The sequence below is a fragment of the Gorilla gorilla genome, chromosome 15, assembly GCF_029281585.2.
Source record: "Gorilla gorilla gorilla isolate KB3781 chromosome 15, NHGRI_mGorGor1-v2.1_pri, whole genome shotgun sequence".
NCBI classification, from domain to species: domain Eukaryota; kingdom Metazoa; phylum Chordata; class Mammalia; order Primates; family Hominidae; genus Gorilla; species Gorilla gorilla.
In genome coordinates, this window is record NC_073239.2 from 92,742,392 (window position 1) to 92,760,834 (window position 18,443).

Genomic DNA, 18,443 nt, shown 5'->3' on the forward strand with positions numbered 1-18,443 from the left:
AAAATATAGTTGTCACCGTGGCAACATTTATTGAATAGATGTTCTTACCAATGGCAGTTCCCTTACAACATTAAATATATAATTTAATAAAGAATATTTTGATTTCCAAGAGCTCTTAACTAACAACATTTTTTCCCCTCCTCTACTTACTCACCCAGGGAATTTCTTTATGGATGGCTAAGTGTAGAACTGTTCTTCAGCCCTCATTCTGATTTTTGGTCTCTTCCCATCTTGAATGAGGCACTTCCCAAACACTCCTTACACCTAACCTCAATTATTAGGATGTAGTGGTGAAAATAGAAGCCTGGGGCAGCCTGTTCCTGTGTCCCTCTTTACTTCCAATTGAGTTTTTCACACAGATTTTAAGGCCCTCAAATATGGAAACAACAGCTGCAAAGAAAGGGTTTGTTGTAGACCCTGTCCCAGGAGGCTGCCTCCTGTTGGAAGCTTTGGTTCCTTGTCCTGAGGAGGCCTGCTTTAGCAGGGTCAGGGCTCCTTGATTCTCTTGGACCATCCGGAAACCTGCCCATGTGTACATGCTCAACAGTGCTGCCCTCCTGGCTTTGACCATGACCTTGCATCTGTCTTTGTTCCTCTTCCCCCCGCTTTTTTTGAGACAGGGTCTAGCTCTGTCACCGAGGCTGGAGTGCAGTGGTGCAGTCTTCACCCTTTGCAACCTTCACCTCCCTGGCTCAAAGGATTCTCCCACCTCAGCCTCTTGAGTTGCTGGGACTACAGGCAGGCACCACCACGTCTAGCTAATTTTTGTATTTTTTGTTAAGACAGAGTTTTGCCATGTTGCCCAGCCTGGTTTCGAACTCCTGAGCTCAGGTGATCCACATGTCTCAGCCTCCCAAAGTGCTAGGATTACAGGCATGAGCCACCGCACCTGGCTTTGTCTTTGTTCCTCTTCTGTGGATCAGAGATGGAGAAAAACTGTAGCTCTTCACTTTCTCCCTCAGGTGGTTTACACAGGTTGGGGACATCTCAGTCAGATTGGTCTGACTGAAAATGCTCAGACCCTTTACCTCTGAAATCTCTTTGTTCTTTGTCAAGCATCTCAGTGAAACACATTTACTCCACACAAGACCCCTGGATCCCCCTCTCATATCTGCTTAGCCTAGGACCTTTGACACATTTCCTGAAAATGAGACATTTTATGTCATGCATATAGAAGGGTTGGTTAACATTTTACTAAAATTACCCAGTTCATCTTTTAAATCTGAAAAAATAAAATTCATAAAGGGCAAAAATAGTACTAGCAAACTGTCTAGAAGATGAATATTTCCTAAGAGCATCTCATATTATTTCATCCTGCCTCACCGTGGGTCCTTTACATGTTGTAGGTACAAATGGAAATCAATTGCCAGAAATTGTTTTAAAAAATACTATGTATTTTGTCAATGATGTTATTTTTCTCTTAATATTATTTCTCATTTAAAGTTTTTACAATGCATGTTGAAAGCAGTATTAATAGTATTGAAAGACTAGTAACAAAATTGAGACACAAAAATACCATTTCTGATGAGATAAATAAGTTGTAAGAACTTTTTAAGCATCTACTTGAAGGAAGAATACTTTTACATCCTAATTATATATGTTGACATTTGTGATGTTTAGATGGTGATTTTTAGGTCTTTATTTATAGGCTTACCCTCTGAGCAAAAATATCCTTTTGTCCATTGTATTCATATAACAAGCATTTGTATAGTAATTTTTCTTTGAAAGCGCTTTCAAATGTAAAATCTTATGTTAATCTTTAGGTCAACAAAGTGTTTCTAGGCTAGAATTCTAAACTAGCCCTGAAGATTATAACCAGGCCTGGCTCATGGTTCCTGTCGCAGGAACCTCATCTTTCTGTATTTGCTCACCATGCCTTAGCCACACTGACTCCTCCCCTTGCCTCCTGCCTGCAAACTTTCTAGAGGAGCTCAGAGTTTTGGAGTGGGCAGGAATCAAGTCAAGCTGCAAGACAATTTTATTCTGTGCTCTATTTCTAGTACTTCACGCCTCGAAAGAGACATTCATTAAAAAAGTGTTGAATTTAACAATGATGGAAACTACACTGAGAGATCAGATGCTTTTCTAATTCACGCATGTGGACCAACACTTAGTATCCCAGGTGCCCTGATTCCTAGCCCAGTGTACTTTCAACAAGACCATTTCAACAATCTGCTTCAAAATATTCCCCTTCTCTGAATCTAGAGCTGCACTGGCAACATTAGAGAAGTTTTTCCTTAAAAAAAAAAATTACTTTAACAGTTGTCCTTTTCTTTTTGCCGCTTGACAGGATTACAGACTAGTTACATACAGTAAATGGGTTGTGAAGGTGATGTCCATTGGTCATTTTTTTCCTTTTTTTTTTTGTAGGCAATCTTTGGCAGCCAGACACTACCTAACTCCAATTTATGGACAATGAATAATGGTGCAGGTTGTAGAATTTCCAGTGCCACAGCTAGTGGCCAGAAGCCAACCACTCTGCCACAAAAAGTGGTACCACCTCCAAGTTCTTGCGCCTCCCTGGTCCCCAAACCCCCACCCAACCACAAACAAGTGCTCAGAAGGGCAACATCCCAGAAAGCTTCCAAGTAAGTTTTTTTCTGTTCAATTTCTACTGAGTTTTATCAATTCTAAGCTAATAGTACTCTTTATTTATTACTCTTCAAGATCGTTCATACTGAAGTACTGGAAACAAGAACACCTGCTGGGAAATAAAGGCTAACCCTAGTTCTCAGTGTGGGCTACAAATTAGAATCGCCCAGTGAACTACTGAAACAAGCAGATGGCAGGGCTTTACCCTGTGGGAGGGACAGGCCCTGCAGAATCAGATCTTTTCAATTTCATATAAAATTCAACATCCTGCTTCCCCTTGGTTTGTTCACCTTTAGGCATTTGAAAGGGGAGATATAGGATTGAGATTTCATCTAAGAGGATAATATAACTTCACTGACATTAGTCAGCAAGCTCTGTGTAGCAACAGTGTTTTTAATACCTTTTGTAGTCTACCTGTTTACACCAAAAAGACATTTCCTTTCCTGAGTCAAATTTTTGTTAAGTCAAAATCCTTCACTGTATCTCCAGCCACTTTTTAGCCAGTGAACTAGAAATAGATTGGTGAAGAGCGTTGGTTCTAGCAGCCCTTCTTCAGTTTAAACTTGGGGAACTTTTAGAGATGTCTGGAAGAGGCAGGCATTCCCTGCTGTGTTTTTGTGTAGCGGACATTTGTGTATTTCTCTTGCTGTCATTGAGGCTTCTCATTCATTTGTCCTTTGGAAGATCAATATTAGTTGTGAGAAAAATCCTAAAACATAGAAAAAGTCATTACTATTTTTTCCTCCTTGGATGGTAAATCGAATTCTGGATTTGGATAGAAAACAATCCCTTGTGGCTGTTTTAATTATATTGCTGCCATTATTCATTTATCCAACAAATATTTATTCAGTGCCCACTAAGTACCAAGCGCTGTTCTGGGAAGAGCTGGCATTGTAATGACTGCAGAACTCTGGAGTAGTAGGAAAGGGCAGTAGGAAGGCTGCAGTTTGTGGTTGAATGCCAGTAGCAAAATAGGAAATGTGTGCCTTCTCACCCTGGATATAGTGGAGTCAAATCCTTAGGTCTGCAGTCTCTGTAGCCAGACTGCCTGGATTCACATCCTCAGGCCACACTTTACTAATATGATACCTTCTGCAGGTTACAAGTTACTTAATCTCCTAGCCTCAGCTTCCTCATGTTTCCATTTGTAAAAATAAAACAATAAGAGTATCTACCTCCTAGGTCAGTTGTTAAATGTTAACAGAGTTAATATGTGTGAAGTACATAGAGTAAGGCCGGGCCCAGGTAAGAGCTCAGTAAGTCTTGGTCACCATCATATGCATTCTAAAACCACACTCTCCTTCACAGATTTGGAAAGCCCGTAGTTAACTAGGAAAGTTTTTGAGCCAAATGCGAATGTTGAATTTGCCAGTGTGCCCCTTGTGGATTCTCTGATTATTGCCAGTACCCTCAGAGGGCCCTTGATGGCCTGTGTGGCTAGCTGGTGGAGAGGTGGGCCCAGGCAGCAGGGCTGGACATTTGAAGATGCTGCTTGCTACTGCCCTGAACTCACTGCTGGCAGGAGAACTCCGCAGCCTCCTGAGATGGAATTGCAGCTCTTTGGACAGACTTTGCTTTGCAGCATTTTTGTGGTTTCTTCTTTGTGACAGGCAAGAGTGTGGGAAAACCGGAAACAGCTCAGCATCAAAAATGCACAGAAGGGGGGAAAAAGCAGAGATTTCTTCAGAATTTAAGTAATATAATCCAGGTATCAAAAGGCATGCTGTGAGGCGTTGTTCCAGGAAATAGTTTCCAATTTGCCTTTAAAACTCTAGGACAAGTCTCTGAAGCTAAGTTAATACTAATAAAGACTTGAACATTCTCTCACTTACATGTAAAATGTACAGCGTTTTGAGGACCCCAGTGTTTTCAGATATTCTCCTGACTTTTAGGAAAAAGAATAGCATGGCTTTTCATCTGAACAGTGAAAAGTTCCCCCTATGAAGTATCCTGATAAAGTTTTTTTTGAAAAAAACAACTGGGCCAAGTGTGGTGGCTCACGCCTGTAATCCCAGCACTTTGGGAGGCAGAGGTGGGCGGATCACGAGGTCAGGAGATCGAGACCATCCTGGCCAACATGGTGAAACCCTGTCTCTACTAAAAATACAAAAAAAATTAGCCAGGCTTGCTGGCAGGCACGCGAGTAGTACCAGCTGCTCGAGAGGCTGAGGCGGGAGAATGGCGTGAACCTGGGAGGCGGAGCTTGCAGTAAGCTGAGATCACACCACTGCACTCCAGCCTGGGTGACAGAACAAGACTCCGTCTCAAAAAATAATTAATTAATTAATAAATTAAAATAAAAAAACTGGCCAGGTGCGGTGGCTCATGCCTGTAATCCCAGCACTTTGGGAAGCCGAGGCGGGCAGATCAAGAGGTCAGGAGATCGAGACCATCCTAACTAACATGGTGAAACCCCGTCTCTACTAAAAATACAAAAAAAATTAGCCGTGCATGATGGTGGGCGCCTGTAGTCCCAGCTACTTGGGCGGCTGAGGCAGGAGAATAGTGTGAACCCTGGAGGCAGAGCTTGCAGTGAGCCGAGATTGTGCCACTGCACTCCAGCCTGGGTGACAGAGCGAGATGAGAGAGTTCTCACGTACCACTTGCCCAGTGTTTTTTCCATTGTTAACATCTGACATTGCCATGGTGCATTTGAGGAATGTACCATACTAGGAAACTGTCATTGGCACATTACTATGAACTAAACCCCATACTTTATTTGGACTGATGAAGTAATTTTTTTAATCTAGAGAAGCTTTTCATGGCTCTCGAAATCAGGATCCTGAGTATCAGTTGATACATTCTCACTGTTCTGTAGTAATTCTTGTTCCTAGCCAGCATAGCCAGTTACTCAACATCTCTGTGACTCAGTTTCCTATTTTAAAATGGGAATAGTAATAGTACCTGCCTCATAGGGTTATTAAGATAAATGAATTGATGAATGTCAAGCACAAATACAGTGCCTGGTATGTAATACATACTAAATCAGTGTTAGGTACTATTATGCATTTCAAGAAATTTTCATGTAAATTTTTTACTTTCTTCCTACAAGATGTGTTGCTTCATTTGCTTGGATCTTACTGTGGCCTTTACTCCGGCTAAGTTCAGATTAATCAGGAACCCTCAGTTATGACTGGTGATACTGAGTCACACTCAGGAATGCCATAGTCGCCTCAAGAGACACAACTAATGAGAAGTTGTAATGAGCTTTTGACCATGCCAAGCCCTGTGTTTTTGGGTTGAACTTCAAACTTCTTCTAGCACAGAAGTTGGCATTAGACAAATATAGAAGCAATTTCCAAGAGCATCAAAGTTTCCACATCCTAGAGGGTTGAGTTTTGAGTTTAGAGAAGAATAGAACATTAAAGATGGAATGTCACTTGGATTTTGGTGCAAAGGGAGTTGAGAATCAGAACAGTGGGGTCCTGTTTCTTTATGATAATACTCAAGTTGCTTTCCCTCTAAAGGTTTCATTTTACCATCTGTAAAACGAAACCCACTGTCCCTACTGAATAATTAACCAAAATGACTTGTTTTCTGTCTATTCCATTGAAAGCTTTTTTATGAGCACATTTGCTCTTTAATCCTGATGCTTTCAAGCCATTTTCCTCAGCCCCTCTTGTCCCAGCAGTTCTTTATTGTAGTTCTCAAATTCATATACTTATATTTCATTTAGCTAAATCTCATTTGTCAGTTCTGTGAAGGGAATGATTTAAAAATTTTTTTTTTTTACCATTTTCCTAGTGCCAATAATCTTTCTTGATTTTCTTCTCCAATGTTTGCAACACTTCATAATTTAGTACCCGCTTCAGATCCTCCTTTCAAAACTATTTGTGGTATTTCTTCCAAGCAGTCAGCTGAACTGAGGACGACAGCCTACAAACAACTACATGCATCTGAACTGTCTCTTGTAAATGAGCTTTTTTCAGAGCCAGAATCATACTCTCCAGGAAATATGGAGAAAGAAACCTGAGGAGATTGAAGTTTGCCAGGCACAAGGGCAAAACTCAGACTGAATGAATTTGAAAGGGTGGGGCCAAAGATATTGTAACCTGGGAGACTTCTCTGAAGAAAGAAAACTGTTTAAGAAACACAGACTGAACTGCAGTACTTTTCCTTAAATAGCTGAAATGACCTTTACCCCGGGCTTAGGTGATTCTCATCAGGGTGACCTGAGTGGAAGTTGGTGGTAACGACTGTTCTGTGTCAGCACCCAGGACAGTGGTGTCTGTTAAGGCTGCCAGGGATTAGCAGGGAGGAAAGCCATCAGGACTGGGTAGCCTGGTAGCACCAAATCCCAATTAATGTTACCTGAACATGTGGTGAGGTCAGCCGTATGATGAAAGATGTTTAAGAGATTAATGTCAGAAGAATATGAAAATAAACACCGGCTTAAAAAATGTTATATCTTTTTAACATATGAGTCATTAAAGTGAGAAGATTTCAGGGCAAAGTAATTAGGACTTAATAATTGTCCAAAAGTTCTTGAGGTGAGCATAGAAGATACCATATTGTGTGTTAACCATGTTCTGCCAGCTTTTTATTATGTGCAGTTTCAAGAAACATAGTTGAATCTATAACATATTCATCCTTAATACAGGATTCTCTACATTATGCATTTCCAAGGTAGGTAATTATAAAATGTTTGTGGTAGAAGATAAAGGGATGGAGGCATAGTTGTGGGGATATGAGTACAACAAGGTACGCAGGTGTTCAGTGGCTGAGCTCAAACTGGAACTCATATGACCCGCTGTGCTCACCTCAGACTCTTCCCCGTACATCACTGATTTCAAAGGTCCCTGCCAATCTATTCATCTATATCTGTCTGTACAGCAAATGGCAGATCAATTATCCTAAAATATTGCTTTTGAAGAAAATACAATGTATGCACTTAGGAACTCACTCCCCTCTTTTTCCATACCAGTTTTACCACTTAAATGACCAGGAAATACTCAAAATGAAATACTCAAAAGGAGGAAGAATTAATGCCACTCGTATTAGAGGTGCTGGGGGAATTTCTTTTAGATGTAGCACAGGAAGACTGGATTGAAGAACAACATGGAGGGCTTTTGTATAGTGTCTTCTGGGAGAGTGCATTCTAGGAAATGAAAGGGAAACCTGGAATACTGCAGACAATAATACCCCCTGACTCTGAGGGGCAGGGCCTGAGGGTAGAAAGGACATGAGCGCTAGTCAGGAGCTCTGCCACTTAGACTCTCTGTCTTCTAGTAATCCTCGTCATTTGGACCTCAGTGGTGGCATTAGGAGGTCTCTGGGGTTGCTTTTGGCATGGACAGTGACATCAGTCAGAGGGATGGGTGCTACAACCACACCTAATCAAAAGTTGCTCGATTGTGTGTGTCTCATTGGGGAGGAAAGCTACATGAGAGTCACGCATGGAATGATGGGTCTTTCCTTGCTGATTCATATTGGCATAATTTAAATTAAAATCTGACTTCTCATGCCTGCCTCCTGGGATGTTAAAATGGTTGTTGAAATGGTAATATAACTGCTGGATATTTCCCATCCCTCACTTCCCTCATCCTTCACCTGAGTATGAAAACGCTTTTTTAAAAGATTTTGGCAGGAATTTATGCTAACCTCTGACAGAATCCATCCACATCAGTTTCTCCATGAATATAAGCCCTTGGCAAATTTAGACCTTCTTTAAGGATGAGCAAATACTGGAATATCTTGGGGCCTGGCAATAGGTGGTATAGCTTAAAAGAAGGCTTCAGTTGGGCACAGTGGCTCAGGCTGGGCACGGTGGCTCATGCCTGTAATCCCAGTGCTTTGGGAGGCCGAGGCGGGTGGGTCATGAGGTCAGGAGTTCGAGACCAGCCTGGCCAACATGGTAAAAGCCTGTCTCTGCTAGAAATACAAAAAATTAGCTGGGCGTGGTGGCGGGTGCCTGTAATCCCAGCTACTCAGGAGGCCGAGGCTGGAGAATAGCTTGAACCTGGGAGGCAGAGATTTGCAGTGAGCTGAGATCACACCACTGCACTCCAGCCTGGGCAACAGAGAGAGACTGTCTCCAAAAAAAAAAAGAAGGCTTCATGGAGAAGATTCAGAGGTTTCTAACCTCTGGAATGAGTTTAAGCAAGAAATAATAACATTTTAGAAAATACCTAATGTGTATTCTTAACAAAATGTAAGAGTAGAGAGCATCTGTGTGGAGAACTAGACAAAGCTATCATATAGAAGGAGCAAGGGGCCTGCAGTCAGGGAGGATTGCACAGAGATGAGAACTACCTAAATGAAAAATTGGGCTGAACACAGTGAATAGAAATTGGCCACTGCAGAAAATTGAATTCACAAACTAAAAGACAAATGCCAAAAATTTGAGGAGGAAGTATACAAAGATAAAACTGATGACAGAAAAGACAGATTCAACCTAAAATAACAAATTCCAGAAAGAGAATAGAAATAATAGTCAGTAGTATAGGCAAAAAAGACCCAAGATAAGGACATAAAGGGATTAGTTAATAAGATTAAATCAATAGATACATAACTTTGTGCCCTACAGAGATCTTGTGGAATAGTTTTCTAAACTGGAACGTTTCAATTAAGTCCTCAAAAAGTAGAAATTATACATGCCTCATTCTCAGACCACTTTACAATAAAATGAGATATTAAATATAAAGGCTGGGTGCGGTGCCTCACACCTGTAATCCCAGCACTTTGGAAGGCCAAGGCAGGTGGGGATCACTGGAGGTCAGGAGTTCTAGACCAACCGGGCCAACATGGCAAAACCCCGTCTCTACCAAAATATACAAAAATTAGCCAGGCGTGGTGGCATGGCTCCTGTGGTCCCAGCTACTCAGGAGGCTGAGGCACGAGAATCGCTTGAGCCTGGGATGTGGAGGTTGCAGTGAGCCAAGATTGCGCCACTGCACTCCAGCCTGGGCAACAGAGCGAGACTCTTTAAAAAAAAAAAAAAAAAGGAAGGAAGGAAGGGAAGAAGCGAGGGAGGAAGGGAGGAAGGAAGTCAGGCAAAGATGTACTCAAAGGTAATCTGTCAAAGAAGGAAGGAAGGGAAGGAGGGAGGGAGTCAAAGATGTACTCAAAGGTAAGTTCATAATCTTCATCATTTTCATTACTAAAATACTGAAAGATGAAAAAGAAATTAACCAAGATACAAATGGTAAATTGGCTTCAATAGATAAACTGGCTTCAGGTGATTGCCCAGTGTTGTTTTGGAAAGACCCATGAGGACTTCCCTGAGCTCAGCAAAAAAGAGTGCTTTGATAGGTTAGTAGCATCCGCCACACATAGGGAAGATGCTGAGAGTCGTGAATAGGCCACATATTTGTCATAACTGAAGTAAGCTTTTATCACATGAAGTTAGAAAAGGAACCATAAAACAAAGCTGAGAAAAACAGATTTAAGGAAATTAAGAAGAAAAGTAATATAAAGTGAAAAGCAAGCAATAAAATTAGTTGAGTTCAAAACCTTATTTAGTTTGGGTCAGGGGAACCCAGAAGAAGGAAATAAACATACTTCTGCCAGAAGAATAAGAGAAGTAAATGTAAGAAAAATACTTTAAAAGTAGATATAGAAGAGACTGAAAAATTAGGAGAACACTGCACACTATGTACAATTTTAAAAACTAGATGGAAGATAATATTTTGAAAAATATCAAGTATAAATTGGTTCTTCTTGAAGAAAAAGAAGATTTAACTAGAACATAGAACAAGTGGAAATTTTCAAACTGCCTAAATTGGTTCTTCTTAAACACATGAGTAGGCCCAGGAACAATTTTTAAAAATCGTCTCCAAAAAAGTTCTTCAAACTATTTTTCTGAAATCTTTTTTTTTGTTTTTGTTTTTGTTTTTGTTTTTTTGAGATGGAGTCTCGCCGTGTCACCCAGGCTGGAGTGCAGTGGCGCGATCTTGGCTCACTGCAGCCTCTGTCTCCCAGGTTCAAGCGATACTCCTGCCTCAGCCTCCAGAGTAGCTGGGACTACAGGCATGCACCACCAAGCCCAGCTAATTTTTTGTATTTTTAGTAGAGACGGGGTTTCACCGTGTTGGCCAGGATGGTCTTGATCTCCTGACCTCATGATCTGCCCACCTTGGCCTCCCAAAGTGCTGGGATTACAGGCGTGAGCCGCTGCACCTGGCCCATTTTTCTGAAATCTTTGGAGGCTTCCAGGTGCCCACAAGATAAAGTTGAGTCCTGACTCTGACATTCAAGCCTTCTGCAATATGACCTCTCTCCTGTCTCCTGCCTTCTGCATACTCTATCACTGCTTTGCACACAGGCTGTTCCACACACATGCTTCCCATTCTTTGTTCCTACATATCCATGTCATCTCTGCAGAGTGCCCTTAGGCCTCTTGAACCTAAGTCCTGCCTTTAATTCAAGATTGGGTTTTAGTGTCTCACCTTGGTGGATCCTTCCCAGCTGCCCCTTCCTCACCTCCTCATCTGACTCTGCCATCTACCTCCTTGTTTTATTTTTCCTTTTTTCATATGTTCTGCTTTCTATAGCTCTCTCAAAGACAGATACCCTGTCTTCACCCTTTCATCACATATATATTGAATGTCTGTTTTTTTCAACATTGCCCTAGACACCAGTGATAACACCAGTGGACAAGACAGATCAGATCTCTGCTTGCATGGTTTGTTTTTGAGAGAAGGGATAAACTCATTCCCAGTGCCTGAGATAGCTTATATTCGTAAGTTCTCAGCAAATGGCAGTGGTGATGGTGGAGATGGAAGTGGTGGAGATAGTGATGGCAGTGGTGGTGGTGACATGGTATTGTGTCAAGTCATATGCATCAAAGATCAGTAAATAACAATGATCTCATTATTTATGCCTTGTAGAGTAGCGTATGGGAGACAGTAGAGTACAGTTGTTAATAGCTTGGAATTTGAAATGGGATTCGGATCCTGGTTCCTTGGCTTAACTGACTTTTCTAGAGATAGCACTAAGCTTCTGTTTCATTATCTATAAAATATCACTTGTGTCTTGGAGTTGTTCATAGGGTTAAATGAGATAATGTGTTTCCCTGACATATATTGCATCCAATGTCTGCTGGTCAGCGTAGTTGTATTCTGCAGCTGCTGTTGTTTCCTACTAAAATAAATCACATTTGTTTTGTTGGTAGGTTGTTATTTATAAGTGTGATTTGGTTCCGCTGGTGAGCCTGTGGAAATTTAAATATATTCTGATTTCCTCAACACTAATAACTCTAAAGGCAATTGAAGACAAAAGCTCAGTTTCAAACAAAAGAAAAAATTAGATTTGGAGTTACTGACTTCCAGGCCAGTTGGCTCCCAAAGTTCACACTTTCACATCCATTTCCCCCCTGTGCTGCAAATACATAGCTATGATGGATGAACATTTAAAGAAGAAAACCTACGGGACTTAGCTGTGCTTCAAAACAAGGCACATATCTCCTTGGCCCCAAGATGTACCAAAATAAACGAGAATCAATGAATGAAGCTGAAGCTACAGGCTTTCTGAAGCAGGCAGTGGCAAGTTCCTGTGTCATATTGGGAGCTGAAAGTGCCCTACAAGAGGAGAACCTAAAGCCAGGCTCATTACTTGAAGATAATTGATTTTCAACCTGGGACAGTTTCCCCCCCAGGAGACATTTGGCAATATCTGGAGACATTTATACTTGTCATAACTGGGGGAGTGCGACTGGCATCTAGTGGGTAGACTCTACGGATCCTGCTGAGCATCCTGCAAAGCATAGAACAGTCCCACACTACAAAGAATTATCCAGCCCAACATGTCAGTAGTGGCAAGGTTGAAAACCCTGCACTGAAGGATGCAGTGTGCCCTCCTAATGGGAGAGTAGTAAAACTGGCATGAACCGACTGAGTCTATATCTTTATATGAGACTATGGGCCTTACAGAGTCAGGAAGGCAATGACATACCCTTCCAACTGTTCCTGTCTCAAAACTGCCTTTGGTTTCTAAATATCACTGAGGCAAGTGCCCCAAAATGCCACCATAATGCCTGGTTTGGGGCTGGTGTCAGGGGTCTGGGTGAAGGCAACTATATAATCTTCAGACACGGAGGAATGAGCAAGCACAGAGACAAGGGCGGGGAATGATTCCCATTCAAAATAAGCCCGCAAACCAAAATTCCAAAACACATGAAAAAATCTAATTCTAAGAAAGATTGCCAGGAAAATCAAGAACTGGAACATGAATTCTTTACAGATAAATTAATACTTTAAAATAGTCAGACATGTTAGATCATGTGTCTAATAGGAGTATCTCGTGGAACATGATATGTGACTCTGATAGGAGTATCACAAAAAAGACCTAAAGGATAATTGGACAAGCAACGCTTTTAGAAAATAACAGAATTTTCCAGAATTGAAGAAGACATGAGTCCTCAGCTAAAAAATTCATTCATGTACCAAAATAAATGTACCTCTAGACACATCATAGTAGCAAGAAACCAGAACATTAAGCGTAAAGAGAAGTCTAAATATTACCAGAGAGAAAATCTGCATAAATGACAAAGGAACACAGAGTACCAGCATTCTTCTCCTCAGCAATAATGAGTGCTAGAAAACAGTAGCCAGTTACTTCGAAGTGTTGATAATAAACTTTCAGTCTAGAATTTTATACATAGCTAAACTGGCATTCAAGAGTGAAGGCGGCTGGGCACAGTGGCTCATGCCTGTAATCCCAGCACTTTGGGAGGCCGAGGTGGGCGGATCACGAGGTCAGGAGATCGAGACTATCCTGGCTAACACGTTGAAACCCCATCTCTACTAAAAATACAAAAAATCAGCTGGGCGGGGTGGCGCACGCCTGTAATCCCAGCCACTCAGGATGCTGAGGCAGGAGAATTGCTTGAACCTGGGAGGCATAGGTTACAGTGAGCCAAGATCGTGCCACTGCACTCCAGCGTGGGCAACAGAGCGAGACTCCATCTCAAAAAAAAAAGAGTGAAGGCAAAATAAAAATAATTTGAGACATTCAAAGTCTAAGAGTATACCTGAAATTCAAACTAGGAAATAGTAAAGACTGTATAGAGATAGAAGTGAATCCAGAAGTATTAGGCAACAAGAAACAATGAAATACAACAAATCCGTAAAATGTCAATAAATGTTAATGACTATAAAATAATTATTGGTCTTTAAGAAGATGAAAACCATTTAGAGATAACAAAGATAAGATACAGGGACCTAGAGTATTTAATTGATAAGGGTCCGTGTTGACTTTGAGGTCAGGACAGAAATACTGAATGACTTTACACTTAGGAAAAAATAGCTAATTAAGATGCAGGCTGTAGTTTTCAAACCAATAGAGCAGGGAAAGGGAAATGTAGATACTTTATTAATTCAGTGGAAGATAGGAAAGTTAGAAGCAAAGGAGGCTGGGCACAGTGGCTCATGCCTGTAATCCTACCACTTTGGGAGGCCGAGACAGGTGGATCACCTGAGGTTAGGGGTTCGAAACCAGCCTGGCCAACATGGTGAATCCCCATCTCTACTAAAAATACAAAAATTAGCCGGGTGTTATGGCGCATGCCTGTAATCCCAGCTACTCGGGAGGCTGAGGCAGGAGAATCTCTTGAACCCAGGAGGCTGAGGTTGCAGTGAGCCGAGATCACACGCCACTGCACTTCAGCCTGGGCGACAGAGCAAGACTCTGTCTCAAAAAAAAAAAAAAAAAAAAAAAAAAAGCAAAAGAAAAGGATGATAAATAGAAAACAAAAACTAAGATAGTAGAAATGAGTCCAAATATACAGGTAACCAAAATAAATGTTGACAGATTAAACTCTTCCATTAAAAAAGAGATGATCAAATTGCATCTTTTTAAAAACTTAAGTTATTGGCTACATGAAAGAGACATACATAAAGTAAAATATCAACAAAAGGTAGACAATAAAAGGTTGGAAAAGAGCAATTATGAAATACTAATCAGAAGGAAAACTGGTATAGCAATATTAATGTCAGATAAAATATAGCAAAAATCACTAAGGAATAAAGAAAAGCAGTTGTATGCACTTAACATCATAAGCTTAAAAATATAGAAACCAAAAGCTGACAAAATTATAAGGAGAAACTTGCAAATCATTAATATTAGTGGGTAATTTATTTGAATGTGCTTCTGTCAGTAACAACTCAAAAATTACTGAGGACTTGAATATTTGAAATGCAGAATTAGCATTTTGCTTTAATAAGTGGTTTTCATCTTTTTGGACCAGCACTTAAAATAGAAAATACATTTTAGGGGCACATGTTCTCAGGACTTCCTGAGGGGTATGTCATGGGCGAAATGATCTAAAAAAAGAAAAAACATTTTATATGCAACCCAGCAAAAATACTTATCTATATGTATGTGTGTATGTGCAATTAAAATTTCACTAAATACTGTCTTCTATTTTTTAATGCTGATTCTGAGCCCTGAAATTCATTTTACAACCCAATTATGAATCACAGCTCACAGCCTGAAAAGCAGTTACAGCTATGCATGGACTCCTGCACTTAATGGTATTCGAGTATATGTGGAATGTTTATAAAAATTCAGCACATACTGTGTCACAAATGAAGGCTCCGTGCACTTCAAAATATCAGTATCAAACGGTTCACACTCTTCAACCACAAAGCACTTAAGTTAGAAATAATAGAGGTTTTTTAAAAAAAAAATCCATGTGTTGGAAATTTTAAAAAAATAGAGTACCTATTACTCATGCATTAAAGAGATAATCATAATGAAAATTATAAAATATTTTAAACTGTATGGCTCTAAAAGTACTACATATCAGATTTGTGGAATAACCAAAACTGCACTCAAAAATAAACTCTTAATACATTTATTTAAAAGACAAGAAGGATTAAAAATAAGTGAGTTATTTGTTTAATTCGAAAAGCTGTGAAAGGACAACAGAGTAAACTAATTAAAATATAGAAAGGAAAAAAATACACAGAAATCTCCTACAACAGTCAGGTGCATGGCAGAACATGAGAGAACAGTGCCTCCAACTGTATCTGGCATGTGGTAGGGGGTCATTAAATACTTGTTGAAGGAACGAATGAAATTGACAAGTACTGGGATGGCCTCTGGAAAGACTAATGAATAGAAAGAGAAAAGGGCCTACTCAGGAATGAAAAGGACTATAACCAGAAATACGGGGGAATAGATAATATGCAGTATATTTATAAAATGGAGTCCTGAGTGCCTTTACTGCACAAAAGTTGACTTCACTAAATGTTTCATGATTTGGTTTTGGAACCTGACCCTAATTAATAATGTTCTAATTGTTATTTTCTAAGGATTAGCATTAACTTCCATTTCAGAATCATAATCCCTAGACTGAGAGATAAAAGGAAGAAGCAGCATATACCTGTGTGTGTGTGGATGTGTCGAAAATTGTAGGCTACTTACTATGAGTAAATGTTTGGTAGGAAAAGTCAGGGTATGTATTTTTTGTTTTGTTTCTTTTTTCTTGGGAATTGAAAGAGGTTGGTTATCGCTGTATTTTATAAAAACGATCAGGTTTGGGGGTGTTTGTTTTCAAGACCTTCACAGATGCAACCATGTCTGTTTTGCCACAGCCCTGGTAAGATCAGCATTTGTAGCTTTGCTCTTCCTGTAAAATCTTGAGCATTTTCCTTTTGTGAGTCCTTCCTTCTACAGAAGGGTCATCTCTGATGTGGTGGCATGAGTCCAAGATAAACTTATACTAAACCATTGAAATAGAAAACTAGTACCCCTGTGTTGGGGATGTGGAAAGCCTTGAAAAGAACCCAAACAGAAATAATATAGCAGCAAACCACAGTCAACCTTGTGAAGTAATGAACAAAACAGACCTTAAAGAAAGCATATCGCTTTCAGAAAAGTTTCCACTGATCAAAATAATGGGCAAAAGAAGAACAGAGGAAACCGCAAATAAAGAAATGAAGATCCACGAAAAACATGTCAGAAACCTTACCAGTAAAAGGGATGGTGGGGCTATTGCTCATTGTAACCCTCCTGGACTGGGTTTTATGTATAAATATATGTTATATAGTTATATAGGCTGGCTACATGGTGTGGTCTTGATGCCAGTGGAATTCCTAGCCAGCCAGTTGATTGGCTTATATTCCTTAAATAGAGACTTGTACTAGAAGAAATTTTTCAAAATAATTAATACAGGGTGTAATATCCCTGTAAGATGAAATACAGGCATTTCATCTTATAAGGATATTATTTGTTTTTAATGCATCATTGAACAACTTCTTTGAAAGGCTCAGGAGAGCTGTTCCCTCAGAGTAGGAATAATGCTCATTTGAGGTGCTTTCTCAGACCTCAGAAAAATGGCAGAGGCAAGACTAGCAGATAGATGTGAAGCAAGTGAGTCAAATTCAGGGTTAGGAAGTGTACATGTAATATTTAGGGAAACTCTTTAGCTGCCAGCTGTGAACTTGTCCCGAGGAAAGAGATTTTGCCTTCATAGAGAGGAGCATGTGACTATTCATTGAGTTCTTTGAATTCTTTGTTGCTACTGTATGTGGTCACGTGTCTTATTATAGTATTTAAGTGGCTAAATTAATCAGGCAGTGTGCTCTTAAGCAGTTTTTATTTTATTTTATTTTTATTTATTCATTTATTTATTTTTTTTTTGAGATGGGAGTTTCACTCTTGTCACCCAGGCTGGAGTGTGATGGCGCAGTCTTGGCTCACTGCAACCTCTGCCTCCTGGGTTCAGGTGATTCTCCTGCCTCAGCCTCCCAAGTAGCTGGTTTTACGGGCATGAGCCGCCACGCCTGGCTAGTTTTGTATTTTTAGTAGAGATGGGGTTTTACCATGTTGGCCAGGTTGGTCTCAAACTCCTGACCTCAGGTCTGCCTGCCTCAGCCTCCCAAAGTGCTAGGATTACAGGTGTGAGCCACCACACCTGGCTTAAGCAGTTTTTAATTATCATTGACAGTTTATCCTCAGAGAAGAACCTAAATAAGACCATTGCCACAGCTGAGATTGTAGTAAGCTTCTTACTCTCAACCTTTAACTACATCAAGCAGCTTTCCATCTCCTAGACAGTTGTACCGTTTCCAAGAAGAACAATTAAGGACTAGATATTCACATCTATCACTCTTCTCATGTTTGAACTCTAACTTTTGTGTAGTGTAAAGTTAATGGCACCTTTTGTCCCATCTTTTCAGTATTTCTCACTGTCAAGCTCTTGATACTTCTATAACTCCAGTTTTTCTAACTTCATCTTTAGCCACTTCTTTATATTCTGGTGTACTATGACCAGAGAACATCAGATAATGGAACTGTATCACACACATATTTAACTTTATACATTCAGCTATTCAGAGAGAAATTGATTGTAATTTCAATAAAGTGGCTGATTCCAATTGATTTTACACTTAGGATAAGATGGGAGAAATATCACTCCAGTCAGTCAGTTGCAGTTCCCGTGGGACTTTCTTATAGCAGGGGCATCCCACTGCACTGTTATTCTCATGCTTAAAGATACATATTTTAGGCCAGGTGCAGTCACTTATATCTATAGTCCCCGCACTTTGGGAGGCCAAGGCAGGCAGACCGTGTGAACCCAGGGGTTTGAGACCAGCCTGGGTGACATGGCAAAACTCTGTCTCCACAAAAAATACAAAAATTAGCCAGACCTGGTACCACACGCCTGTAGTCCCAGCCACTTGGGAGGCTGAGATAGGAGGATCACCTGAGCCCAGGAAGTTGAGGCTGCAGTGAGCTGTGATTGTGCCACTACACTCCAGCCTGGGTGACAGAGTAAGACCCTGTCTCAAAAAAGTAAAAATAAAAATACATACTTTATACAACATGATCCCATAATACAAGCCTACTTTTCTAAATACAAACCTACTTCATTTGGTGCACAGTTGAACAAATCATTCTGACACTGG

At 40.3% G+C, this 18,443-nt stretch overlaps 1 protein-coding gene across 49 annotated transcripts in view; it reads left to right on the forward strand.

The window, feature by feature from the left end:
• Positions 1-18,443, forward strand: part of TTLL5 (tubulin tyrosine ligase like 5) — a 291,747-nt gene that overhangs the window by 219,172 nt on the left and 54,132 nt on the right. For 37 of the 49 annotated variants that reach the window (XM_063698039.1, XM_055361024.2, XM_019009675.4 and 34 more), the window contains one exon: positions 2,371-2,588. The exons of 9 other annotated variants lie outside the window; for them this stretch is intronic. In XM_063698039.1, the coding sequence (XP_063554109.1) occupies positions 2,371-2,588 (218 nt within the window). Of the gene's footprint in view, positions 1-2,370; positions 2,589-6,392; positions 14,261-18,443 lie in introns of those variants that run through there. 3 more of the 49 variants (XM_055361023.2, XM_055361011.2, XM_055361012.2) reach the window with 1 other exon arrangement.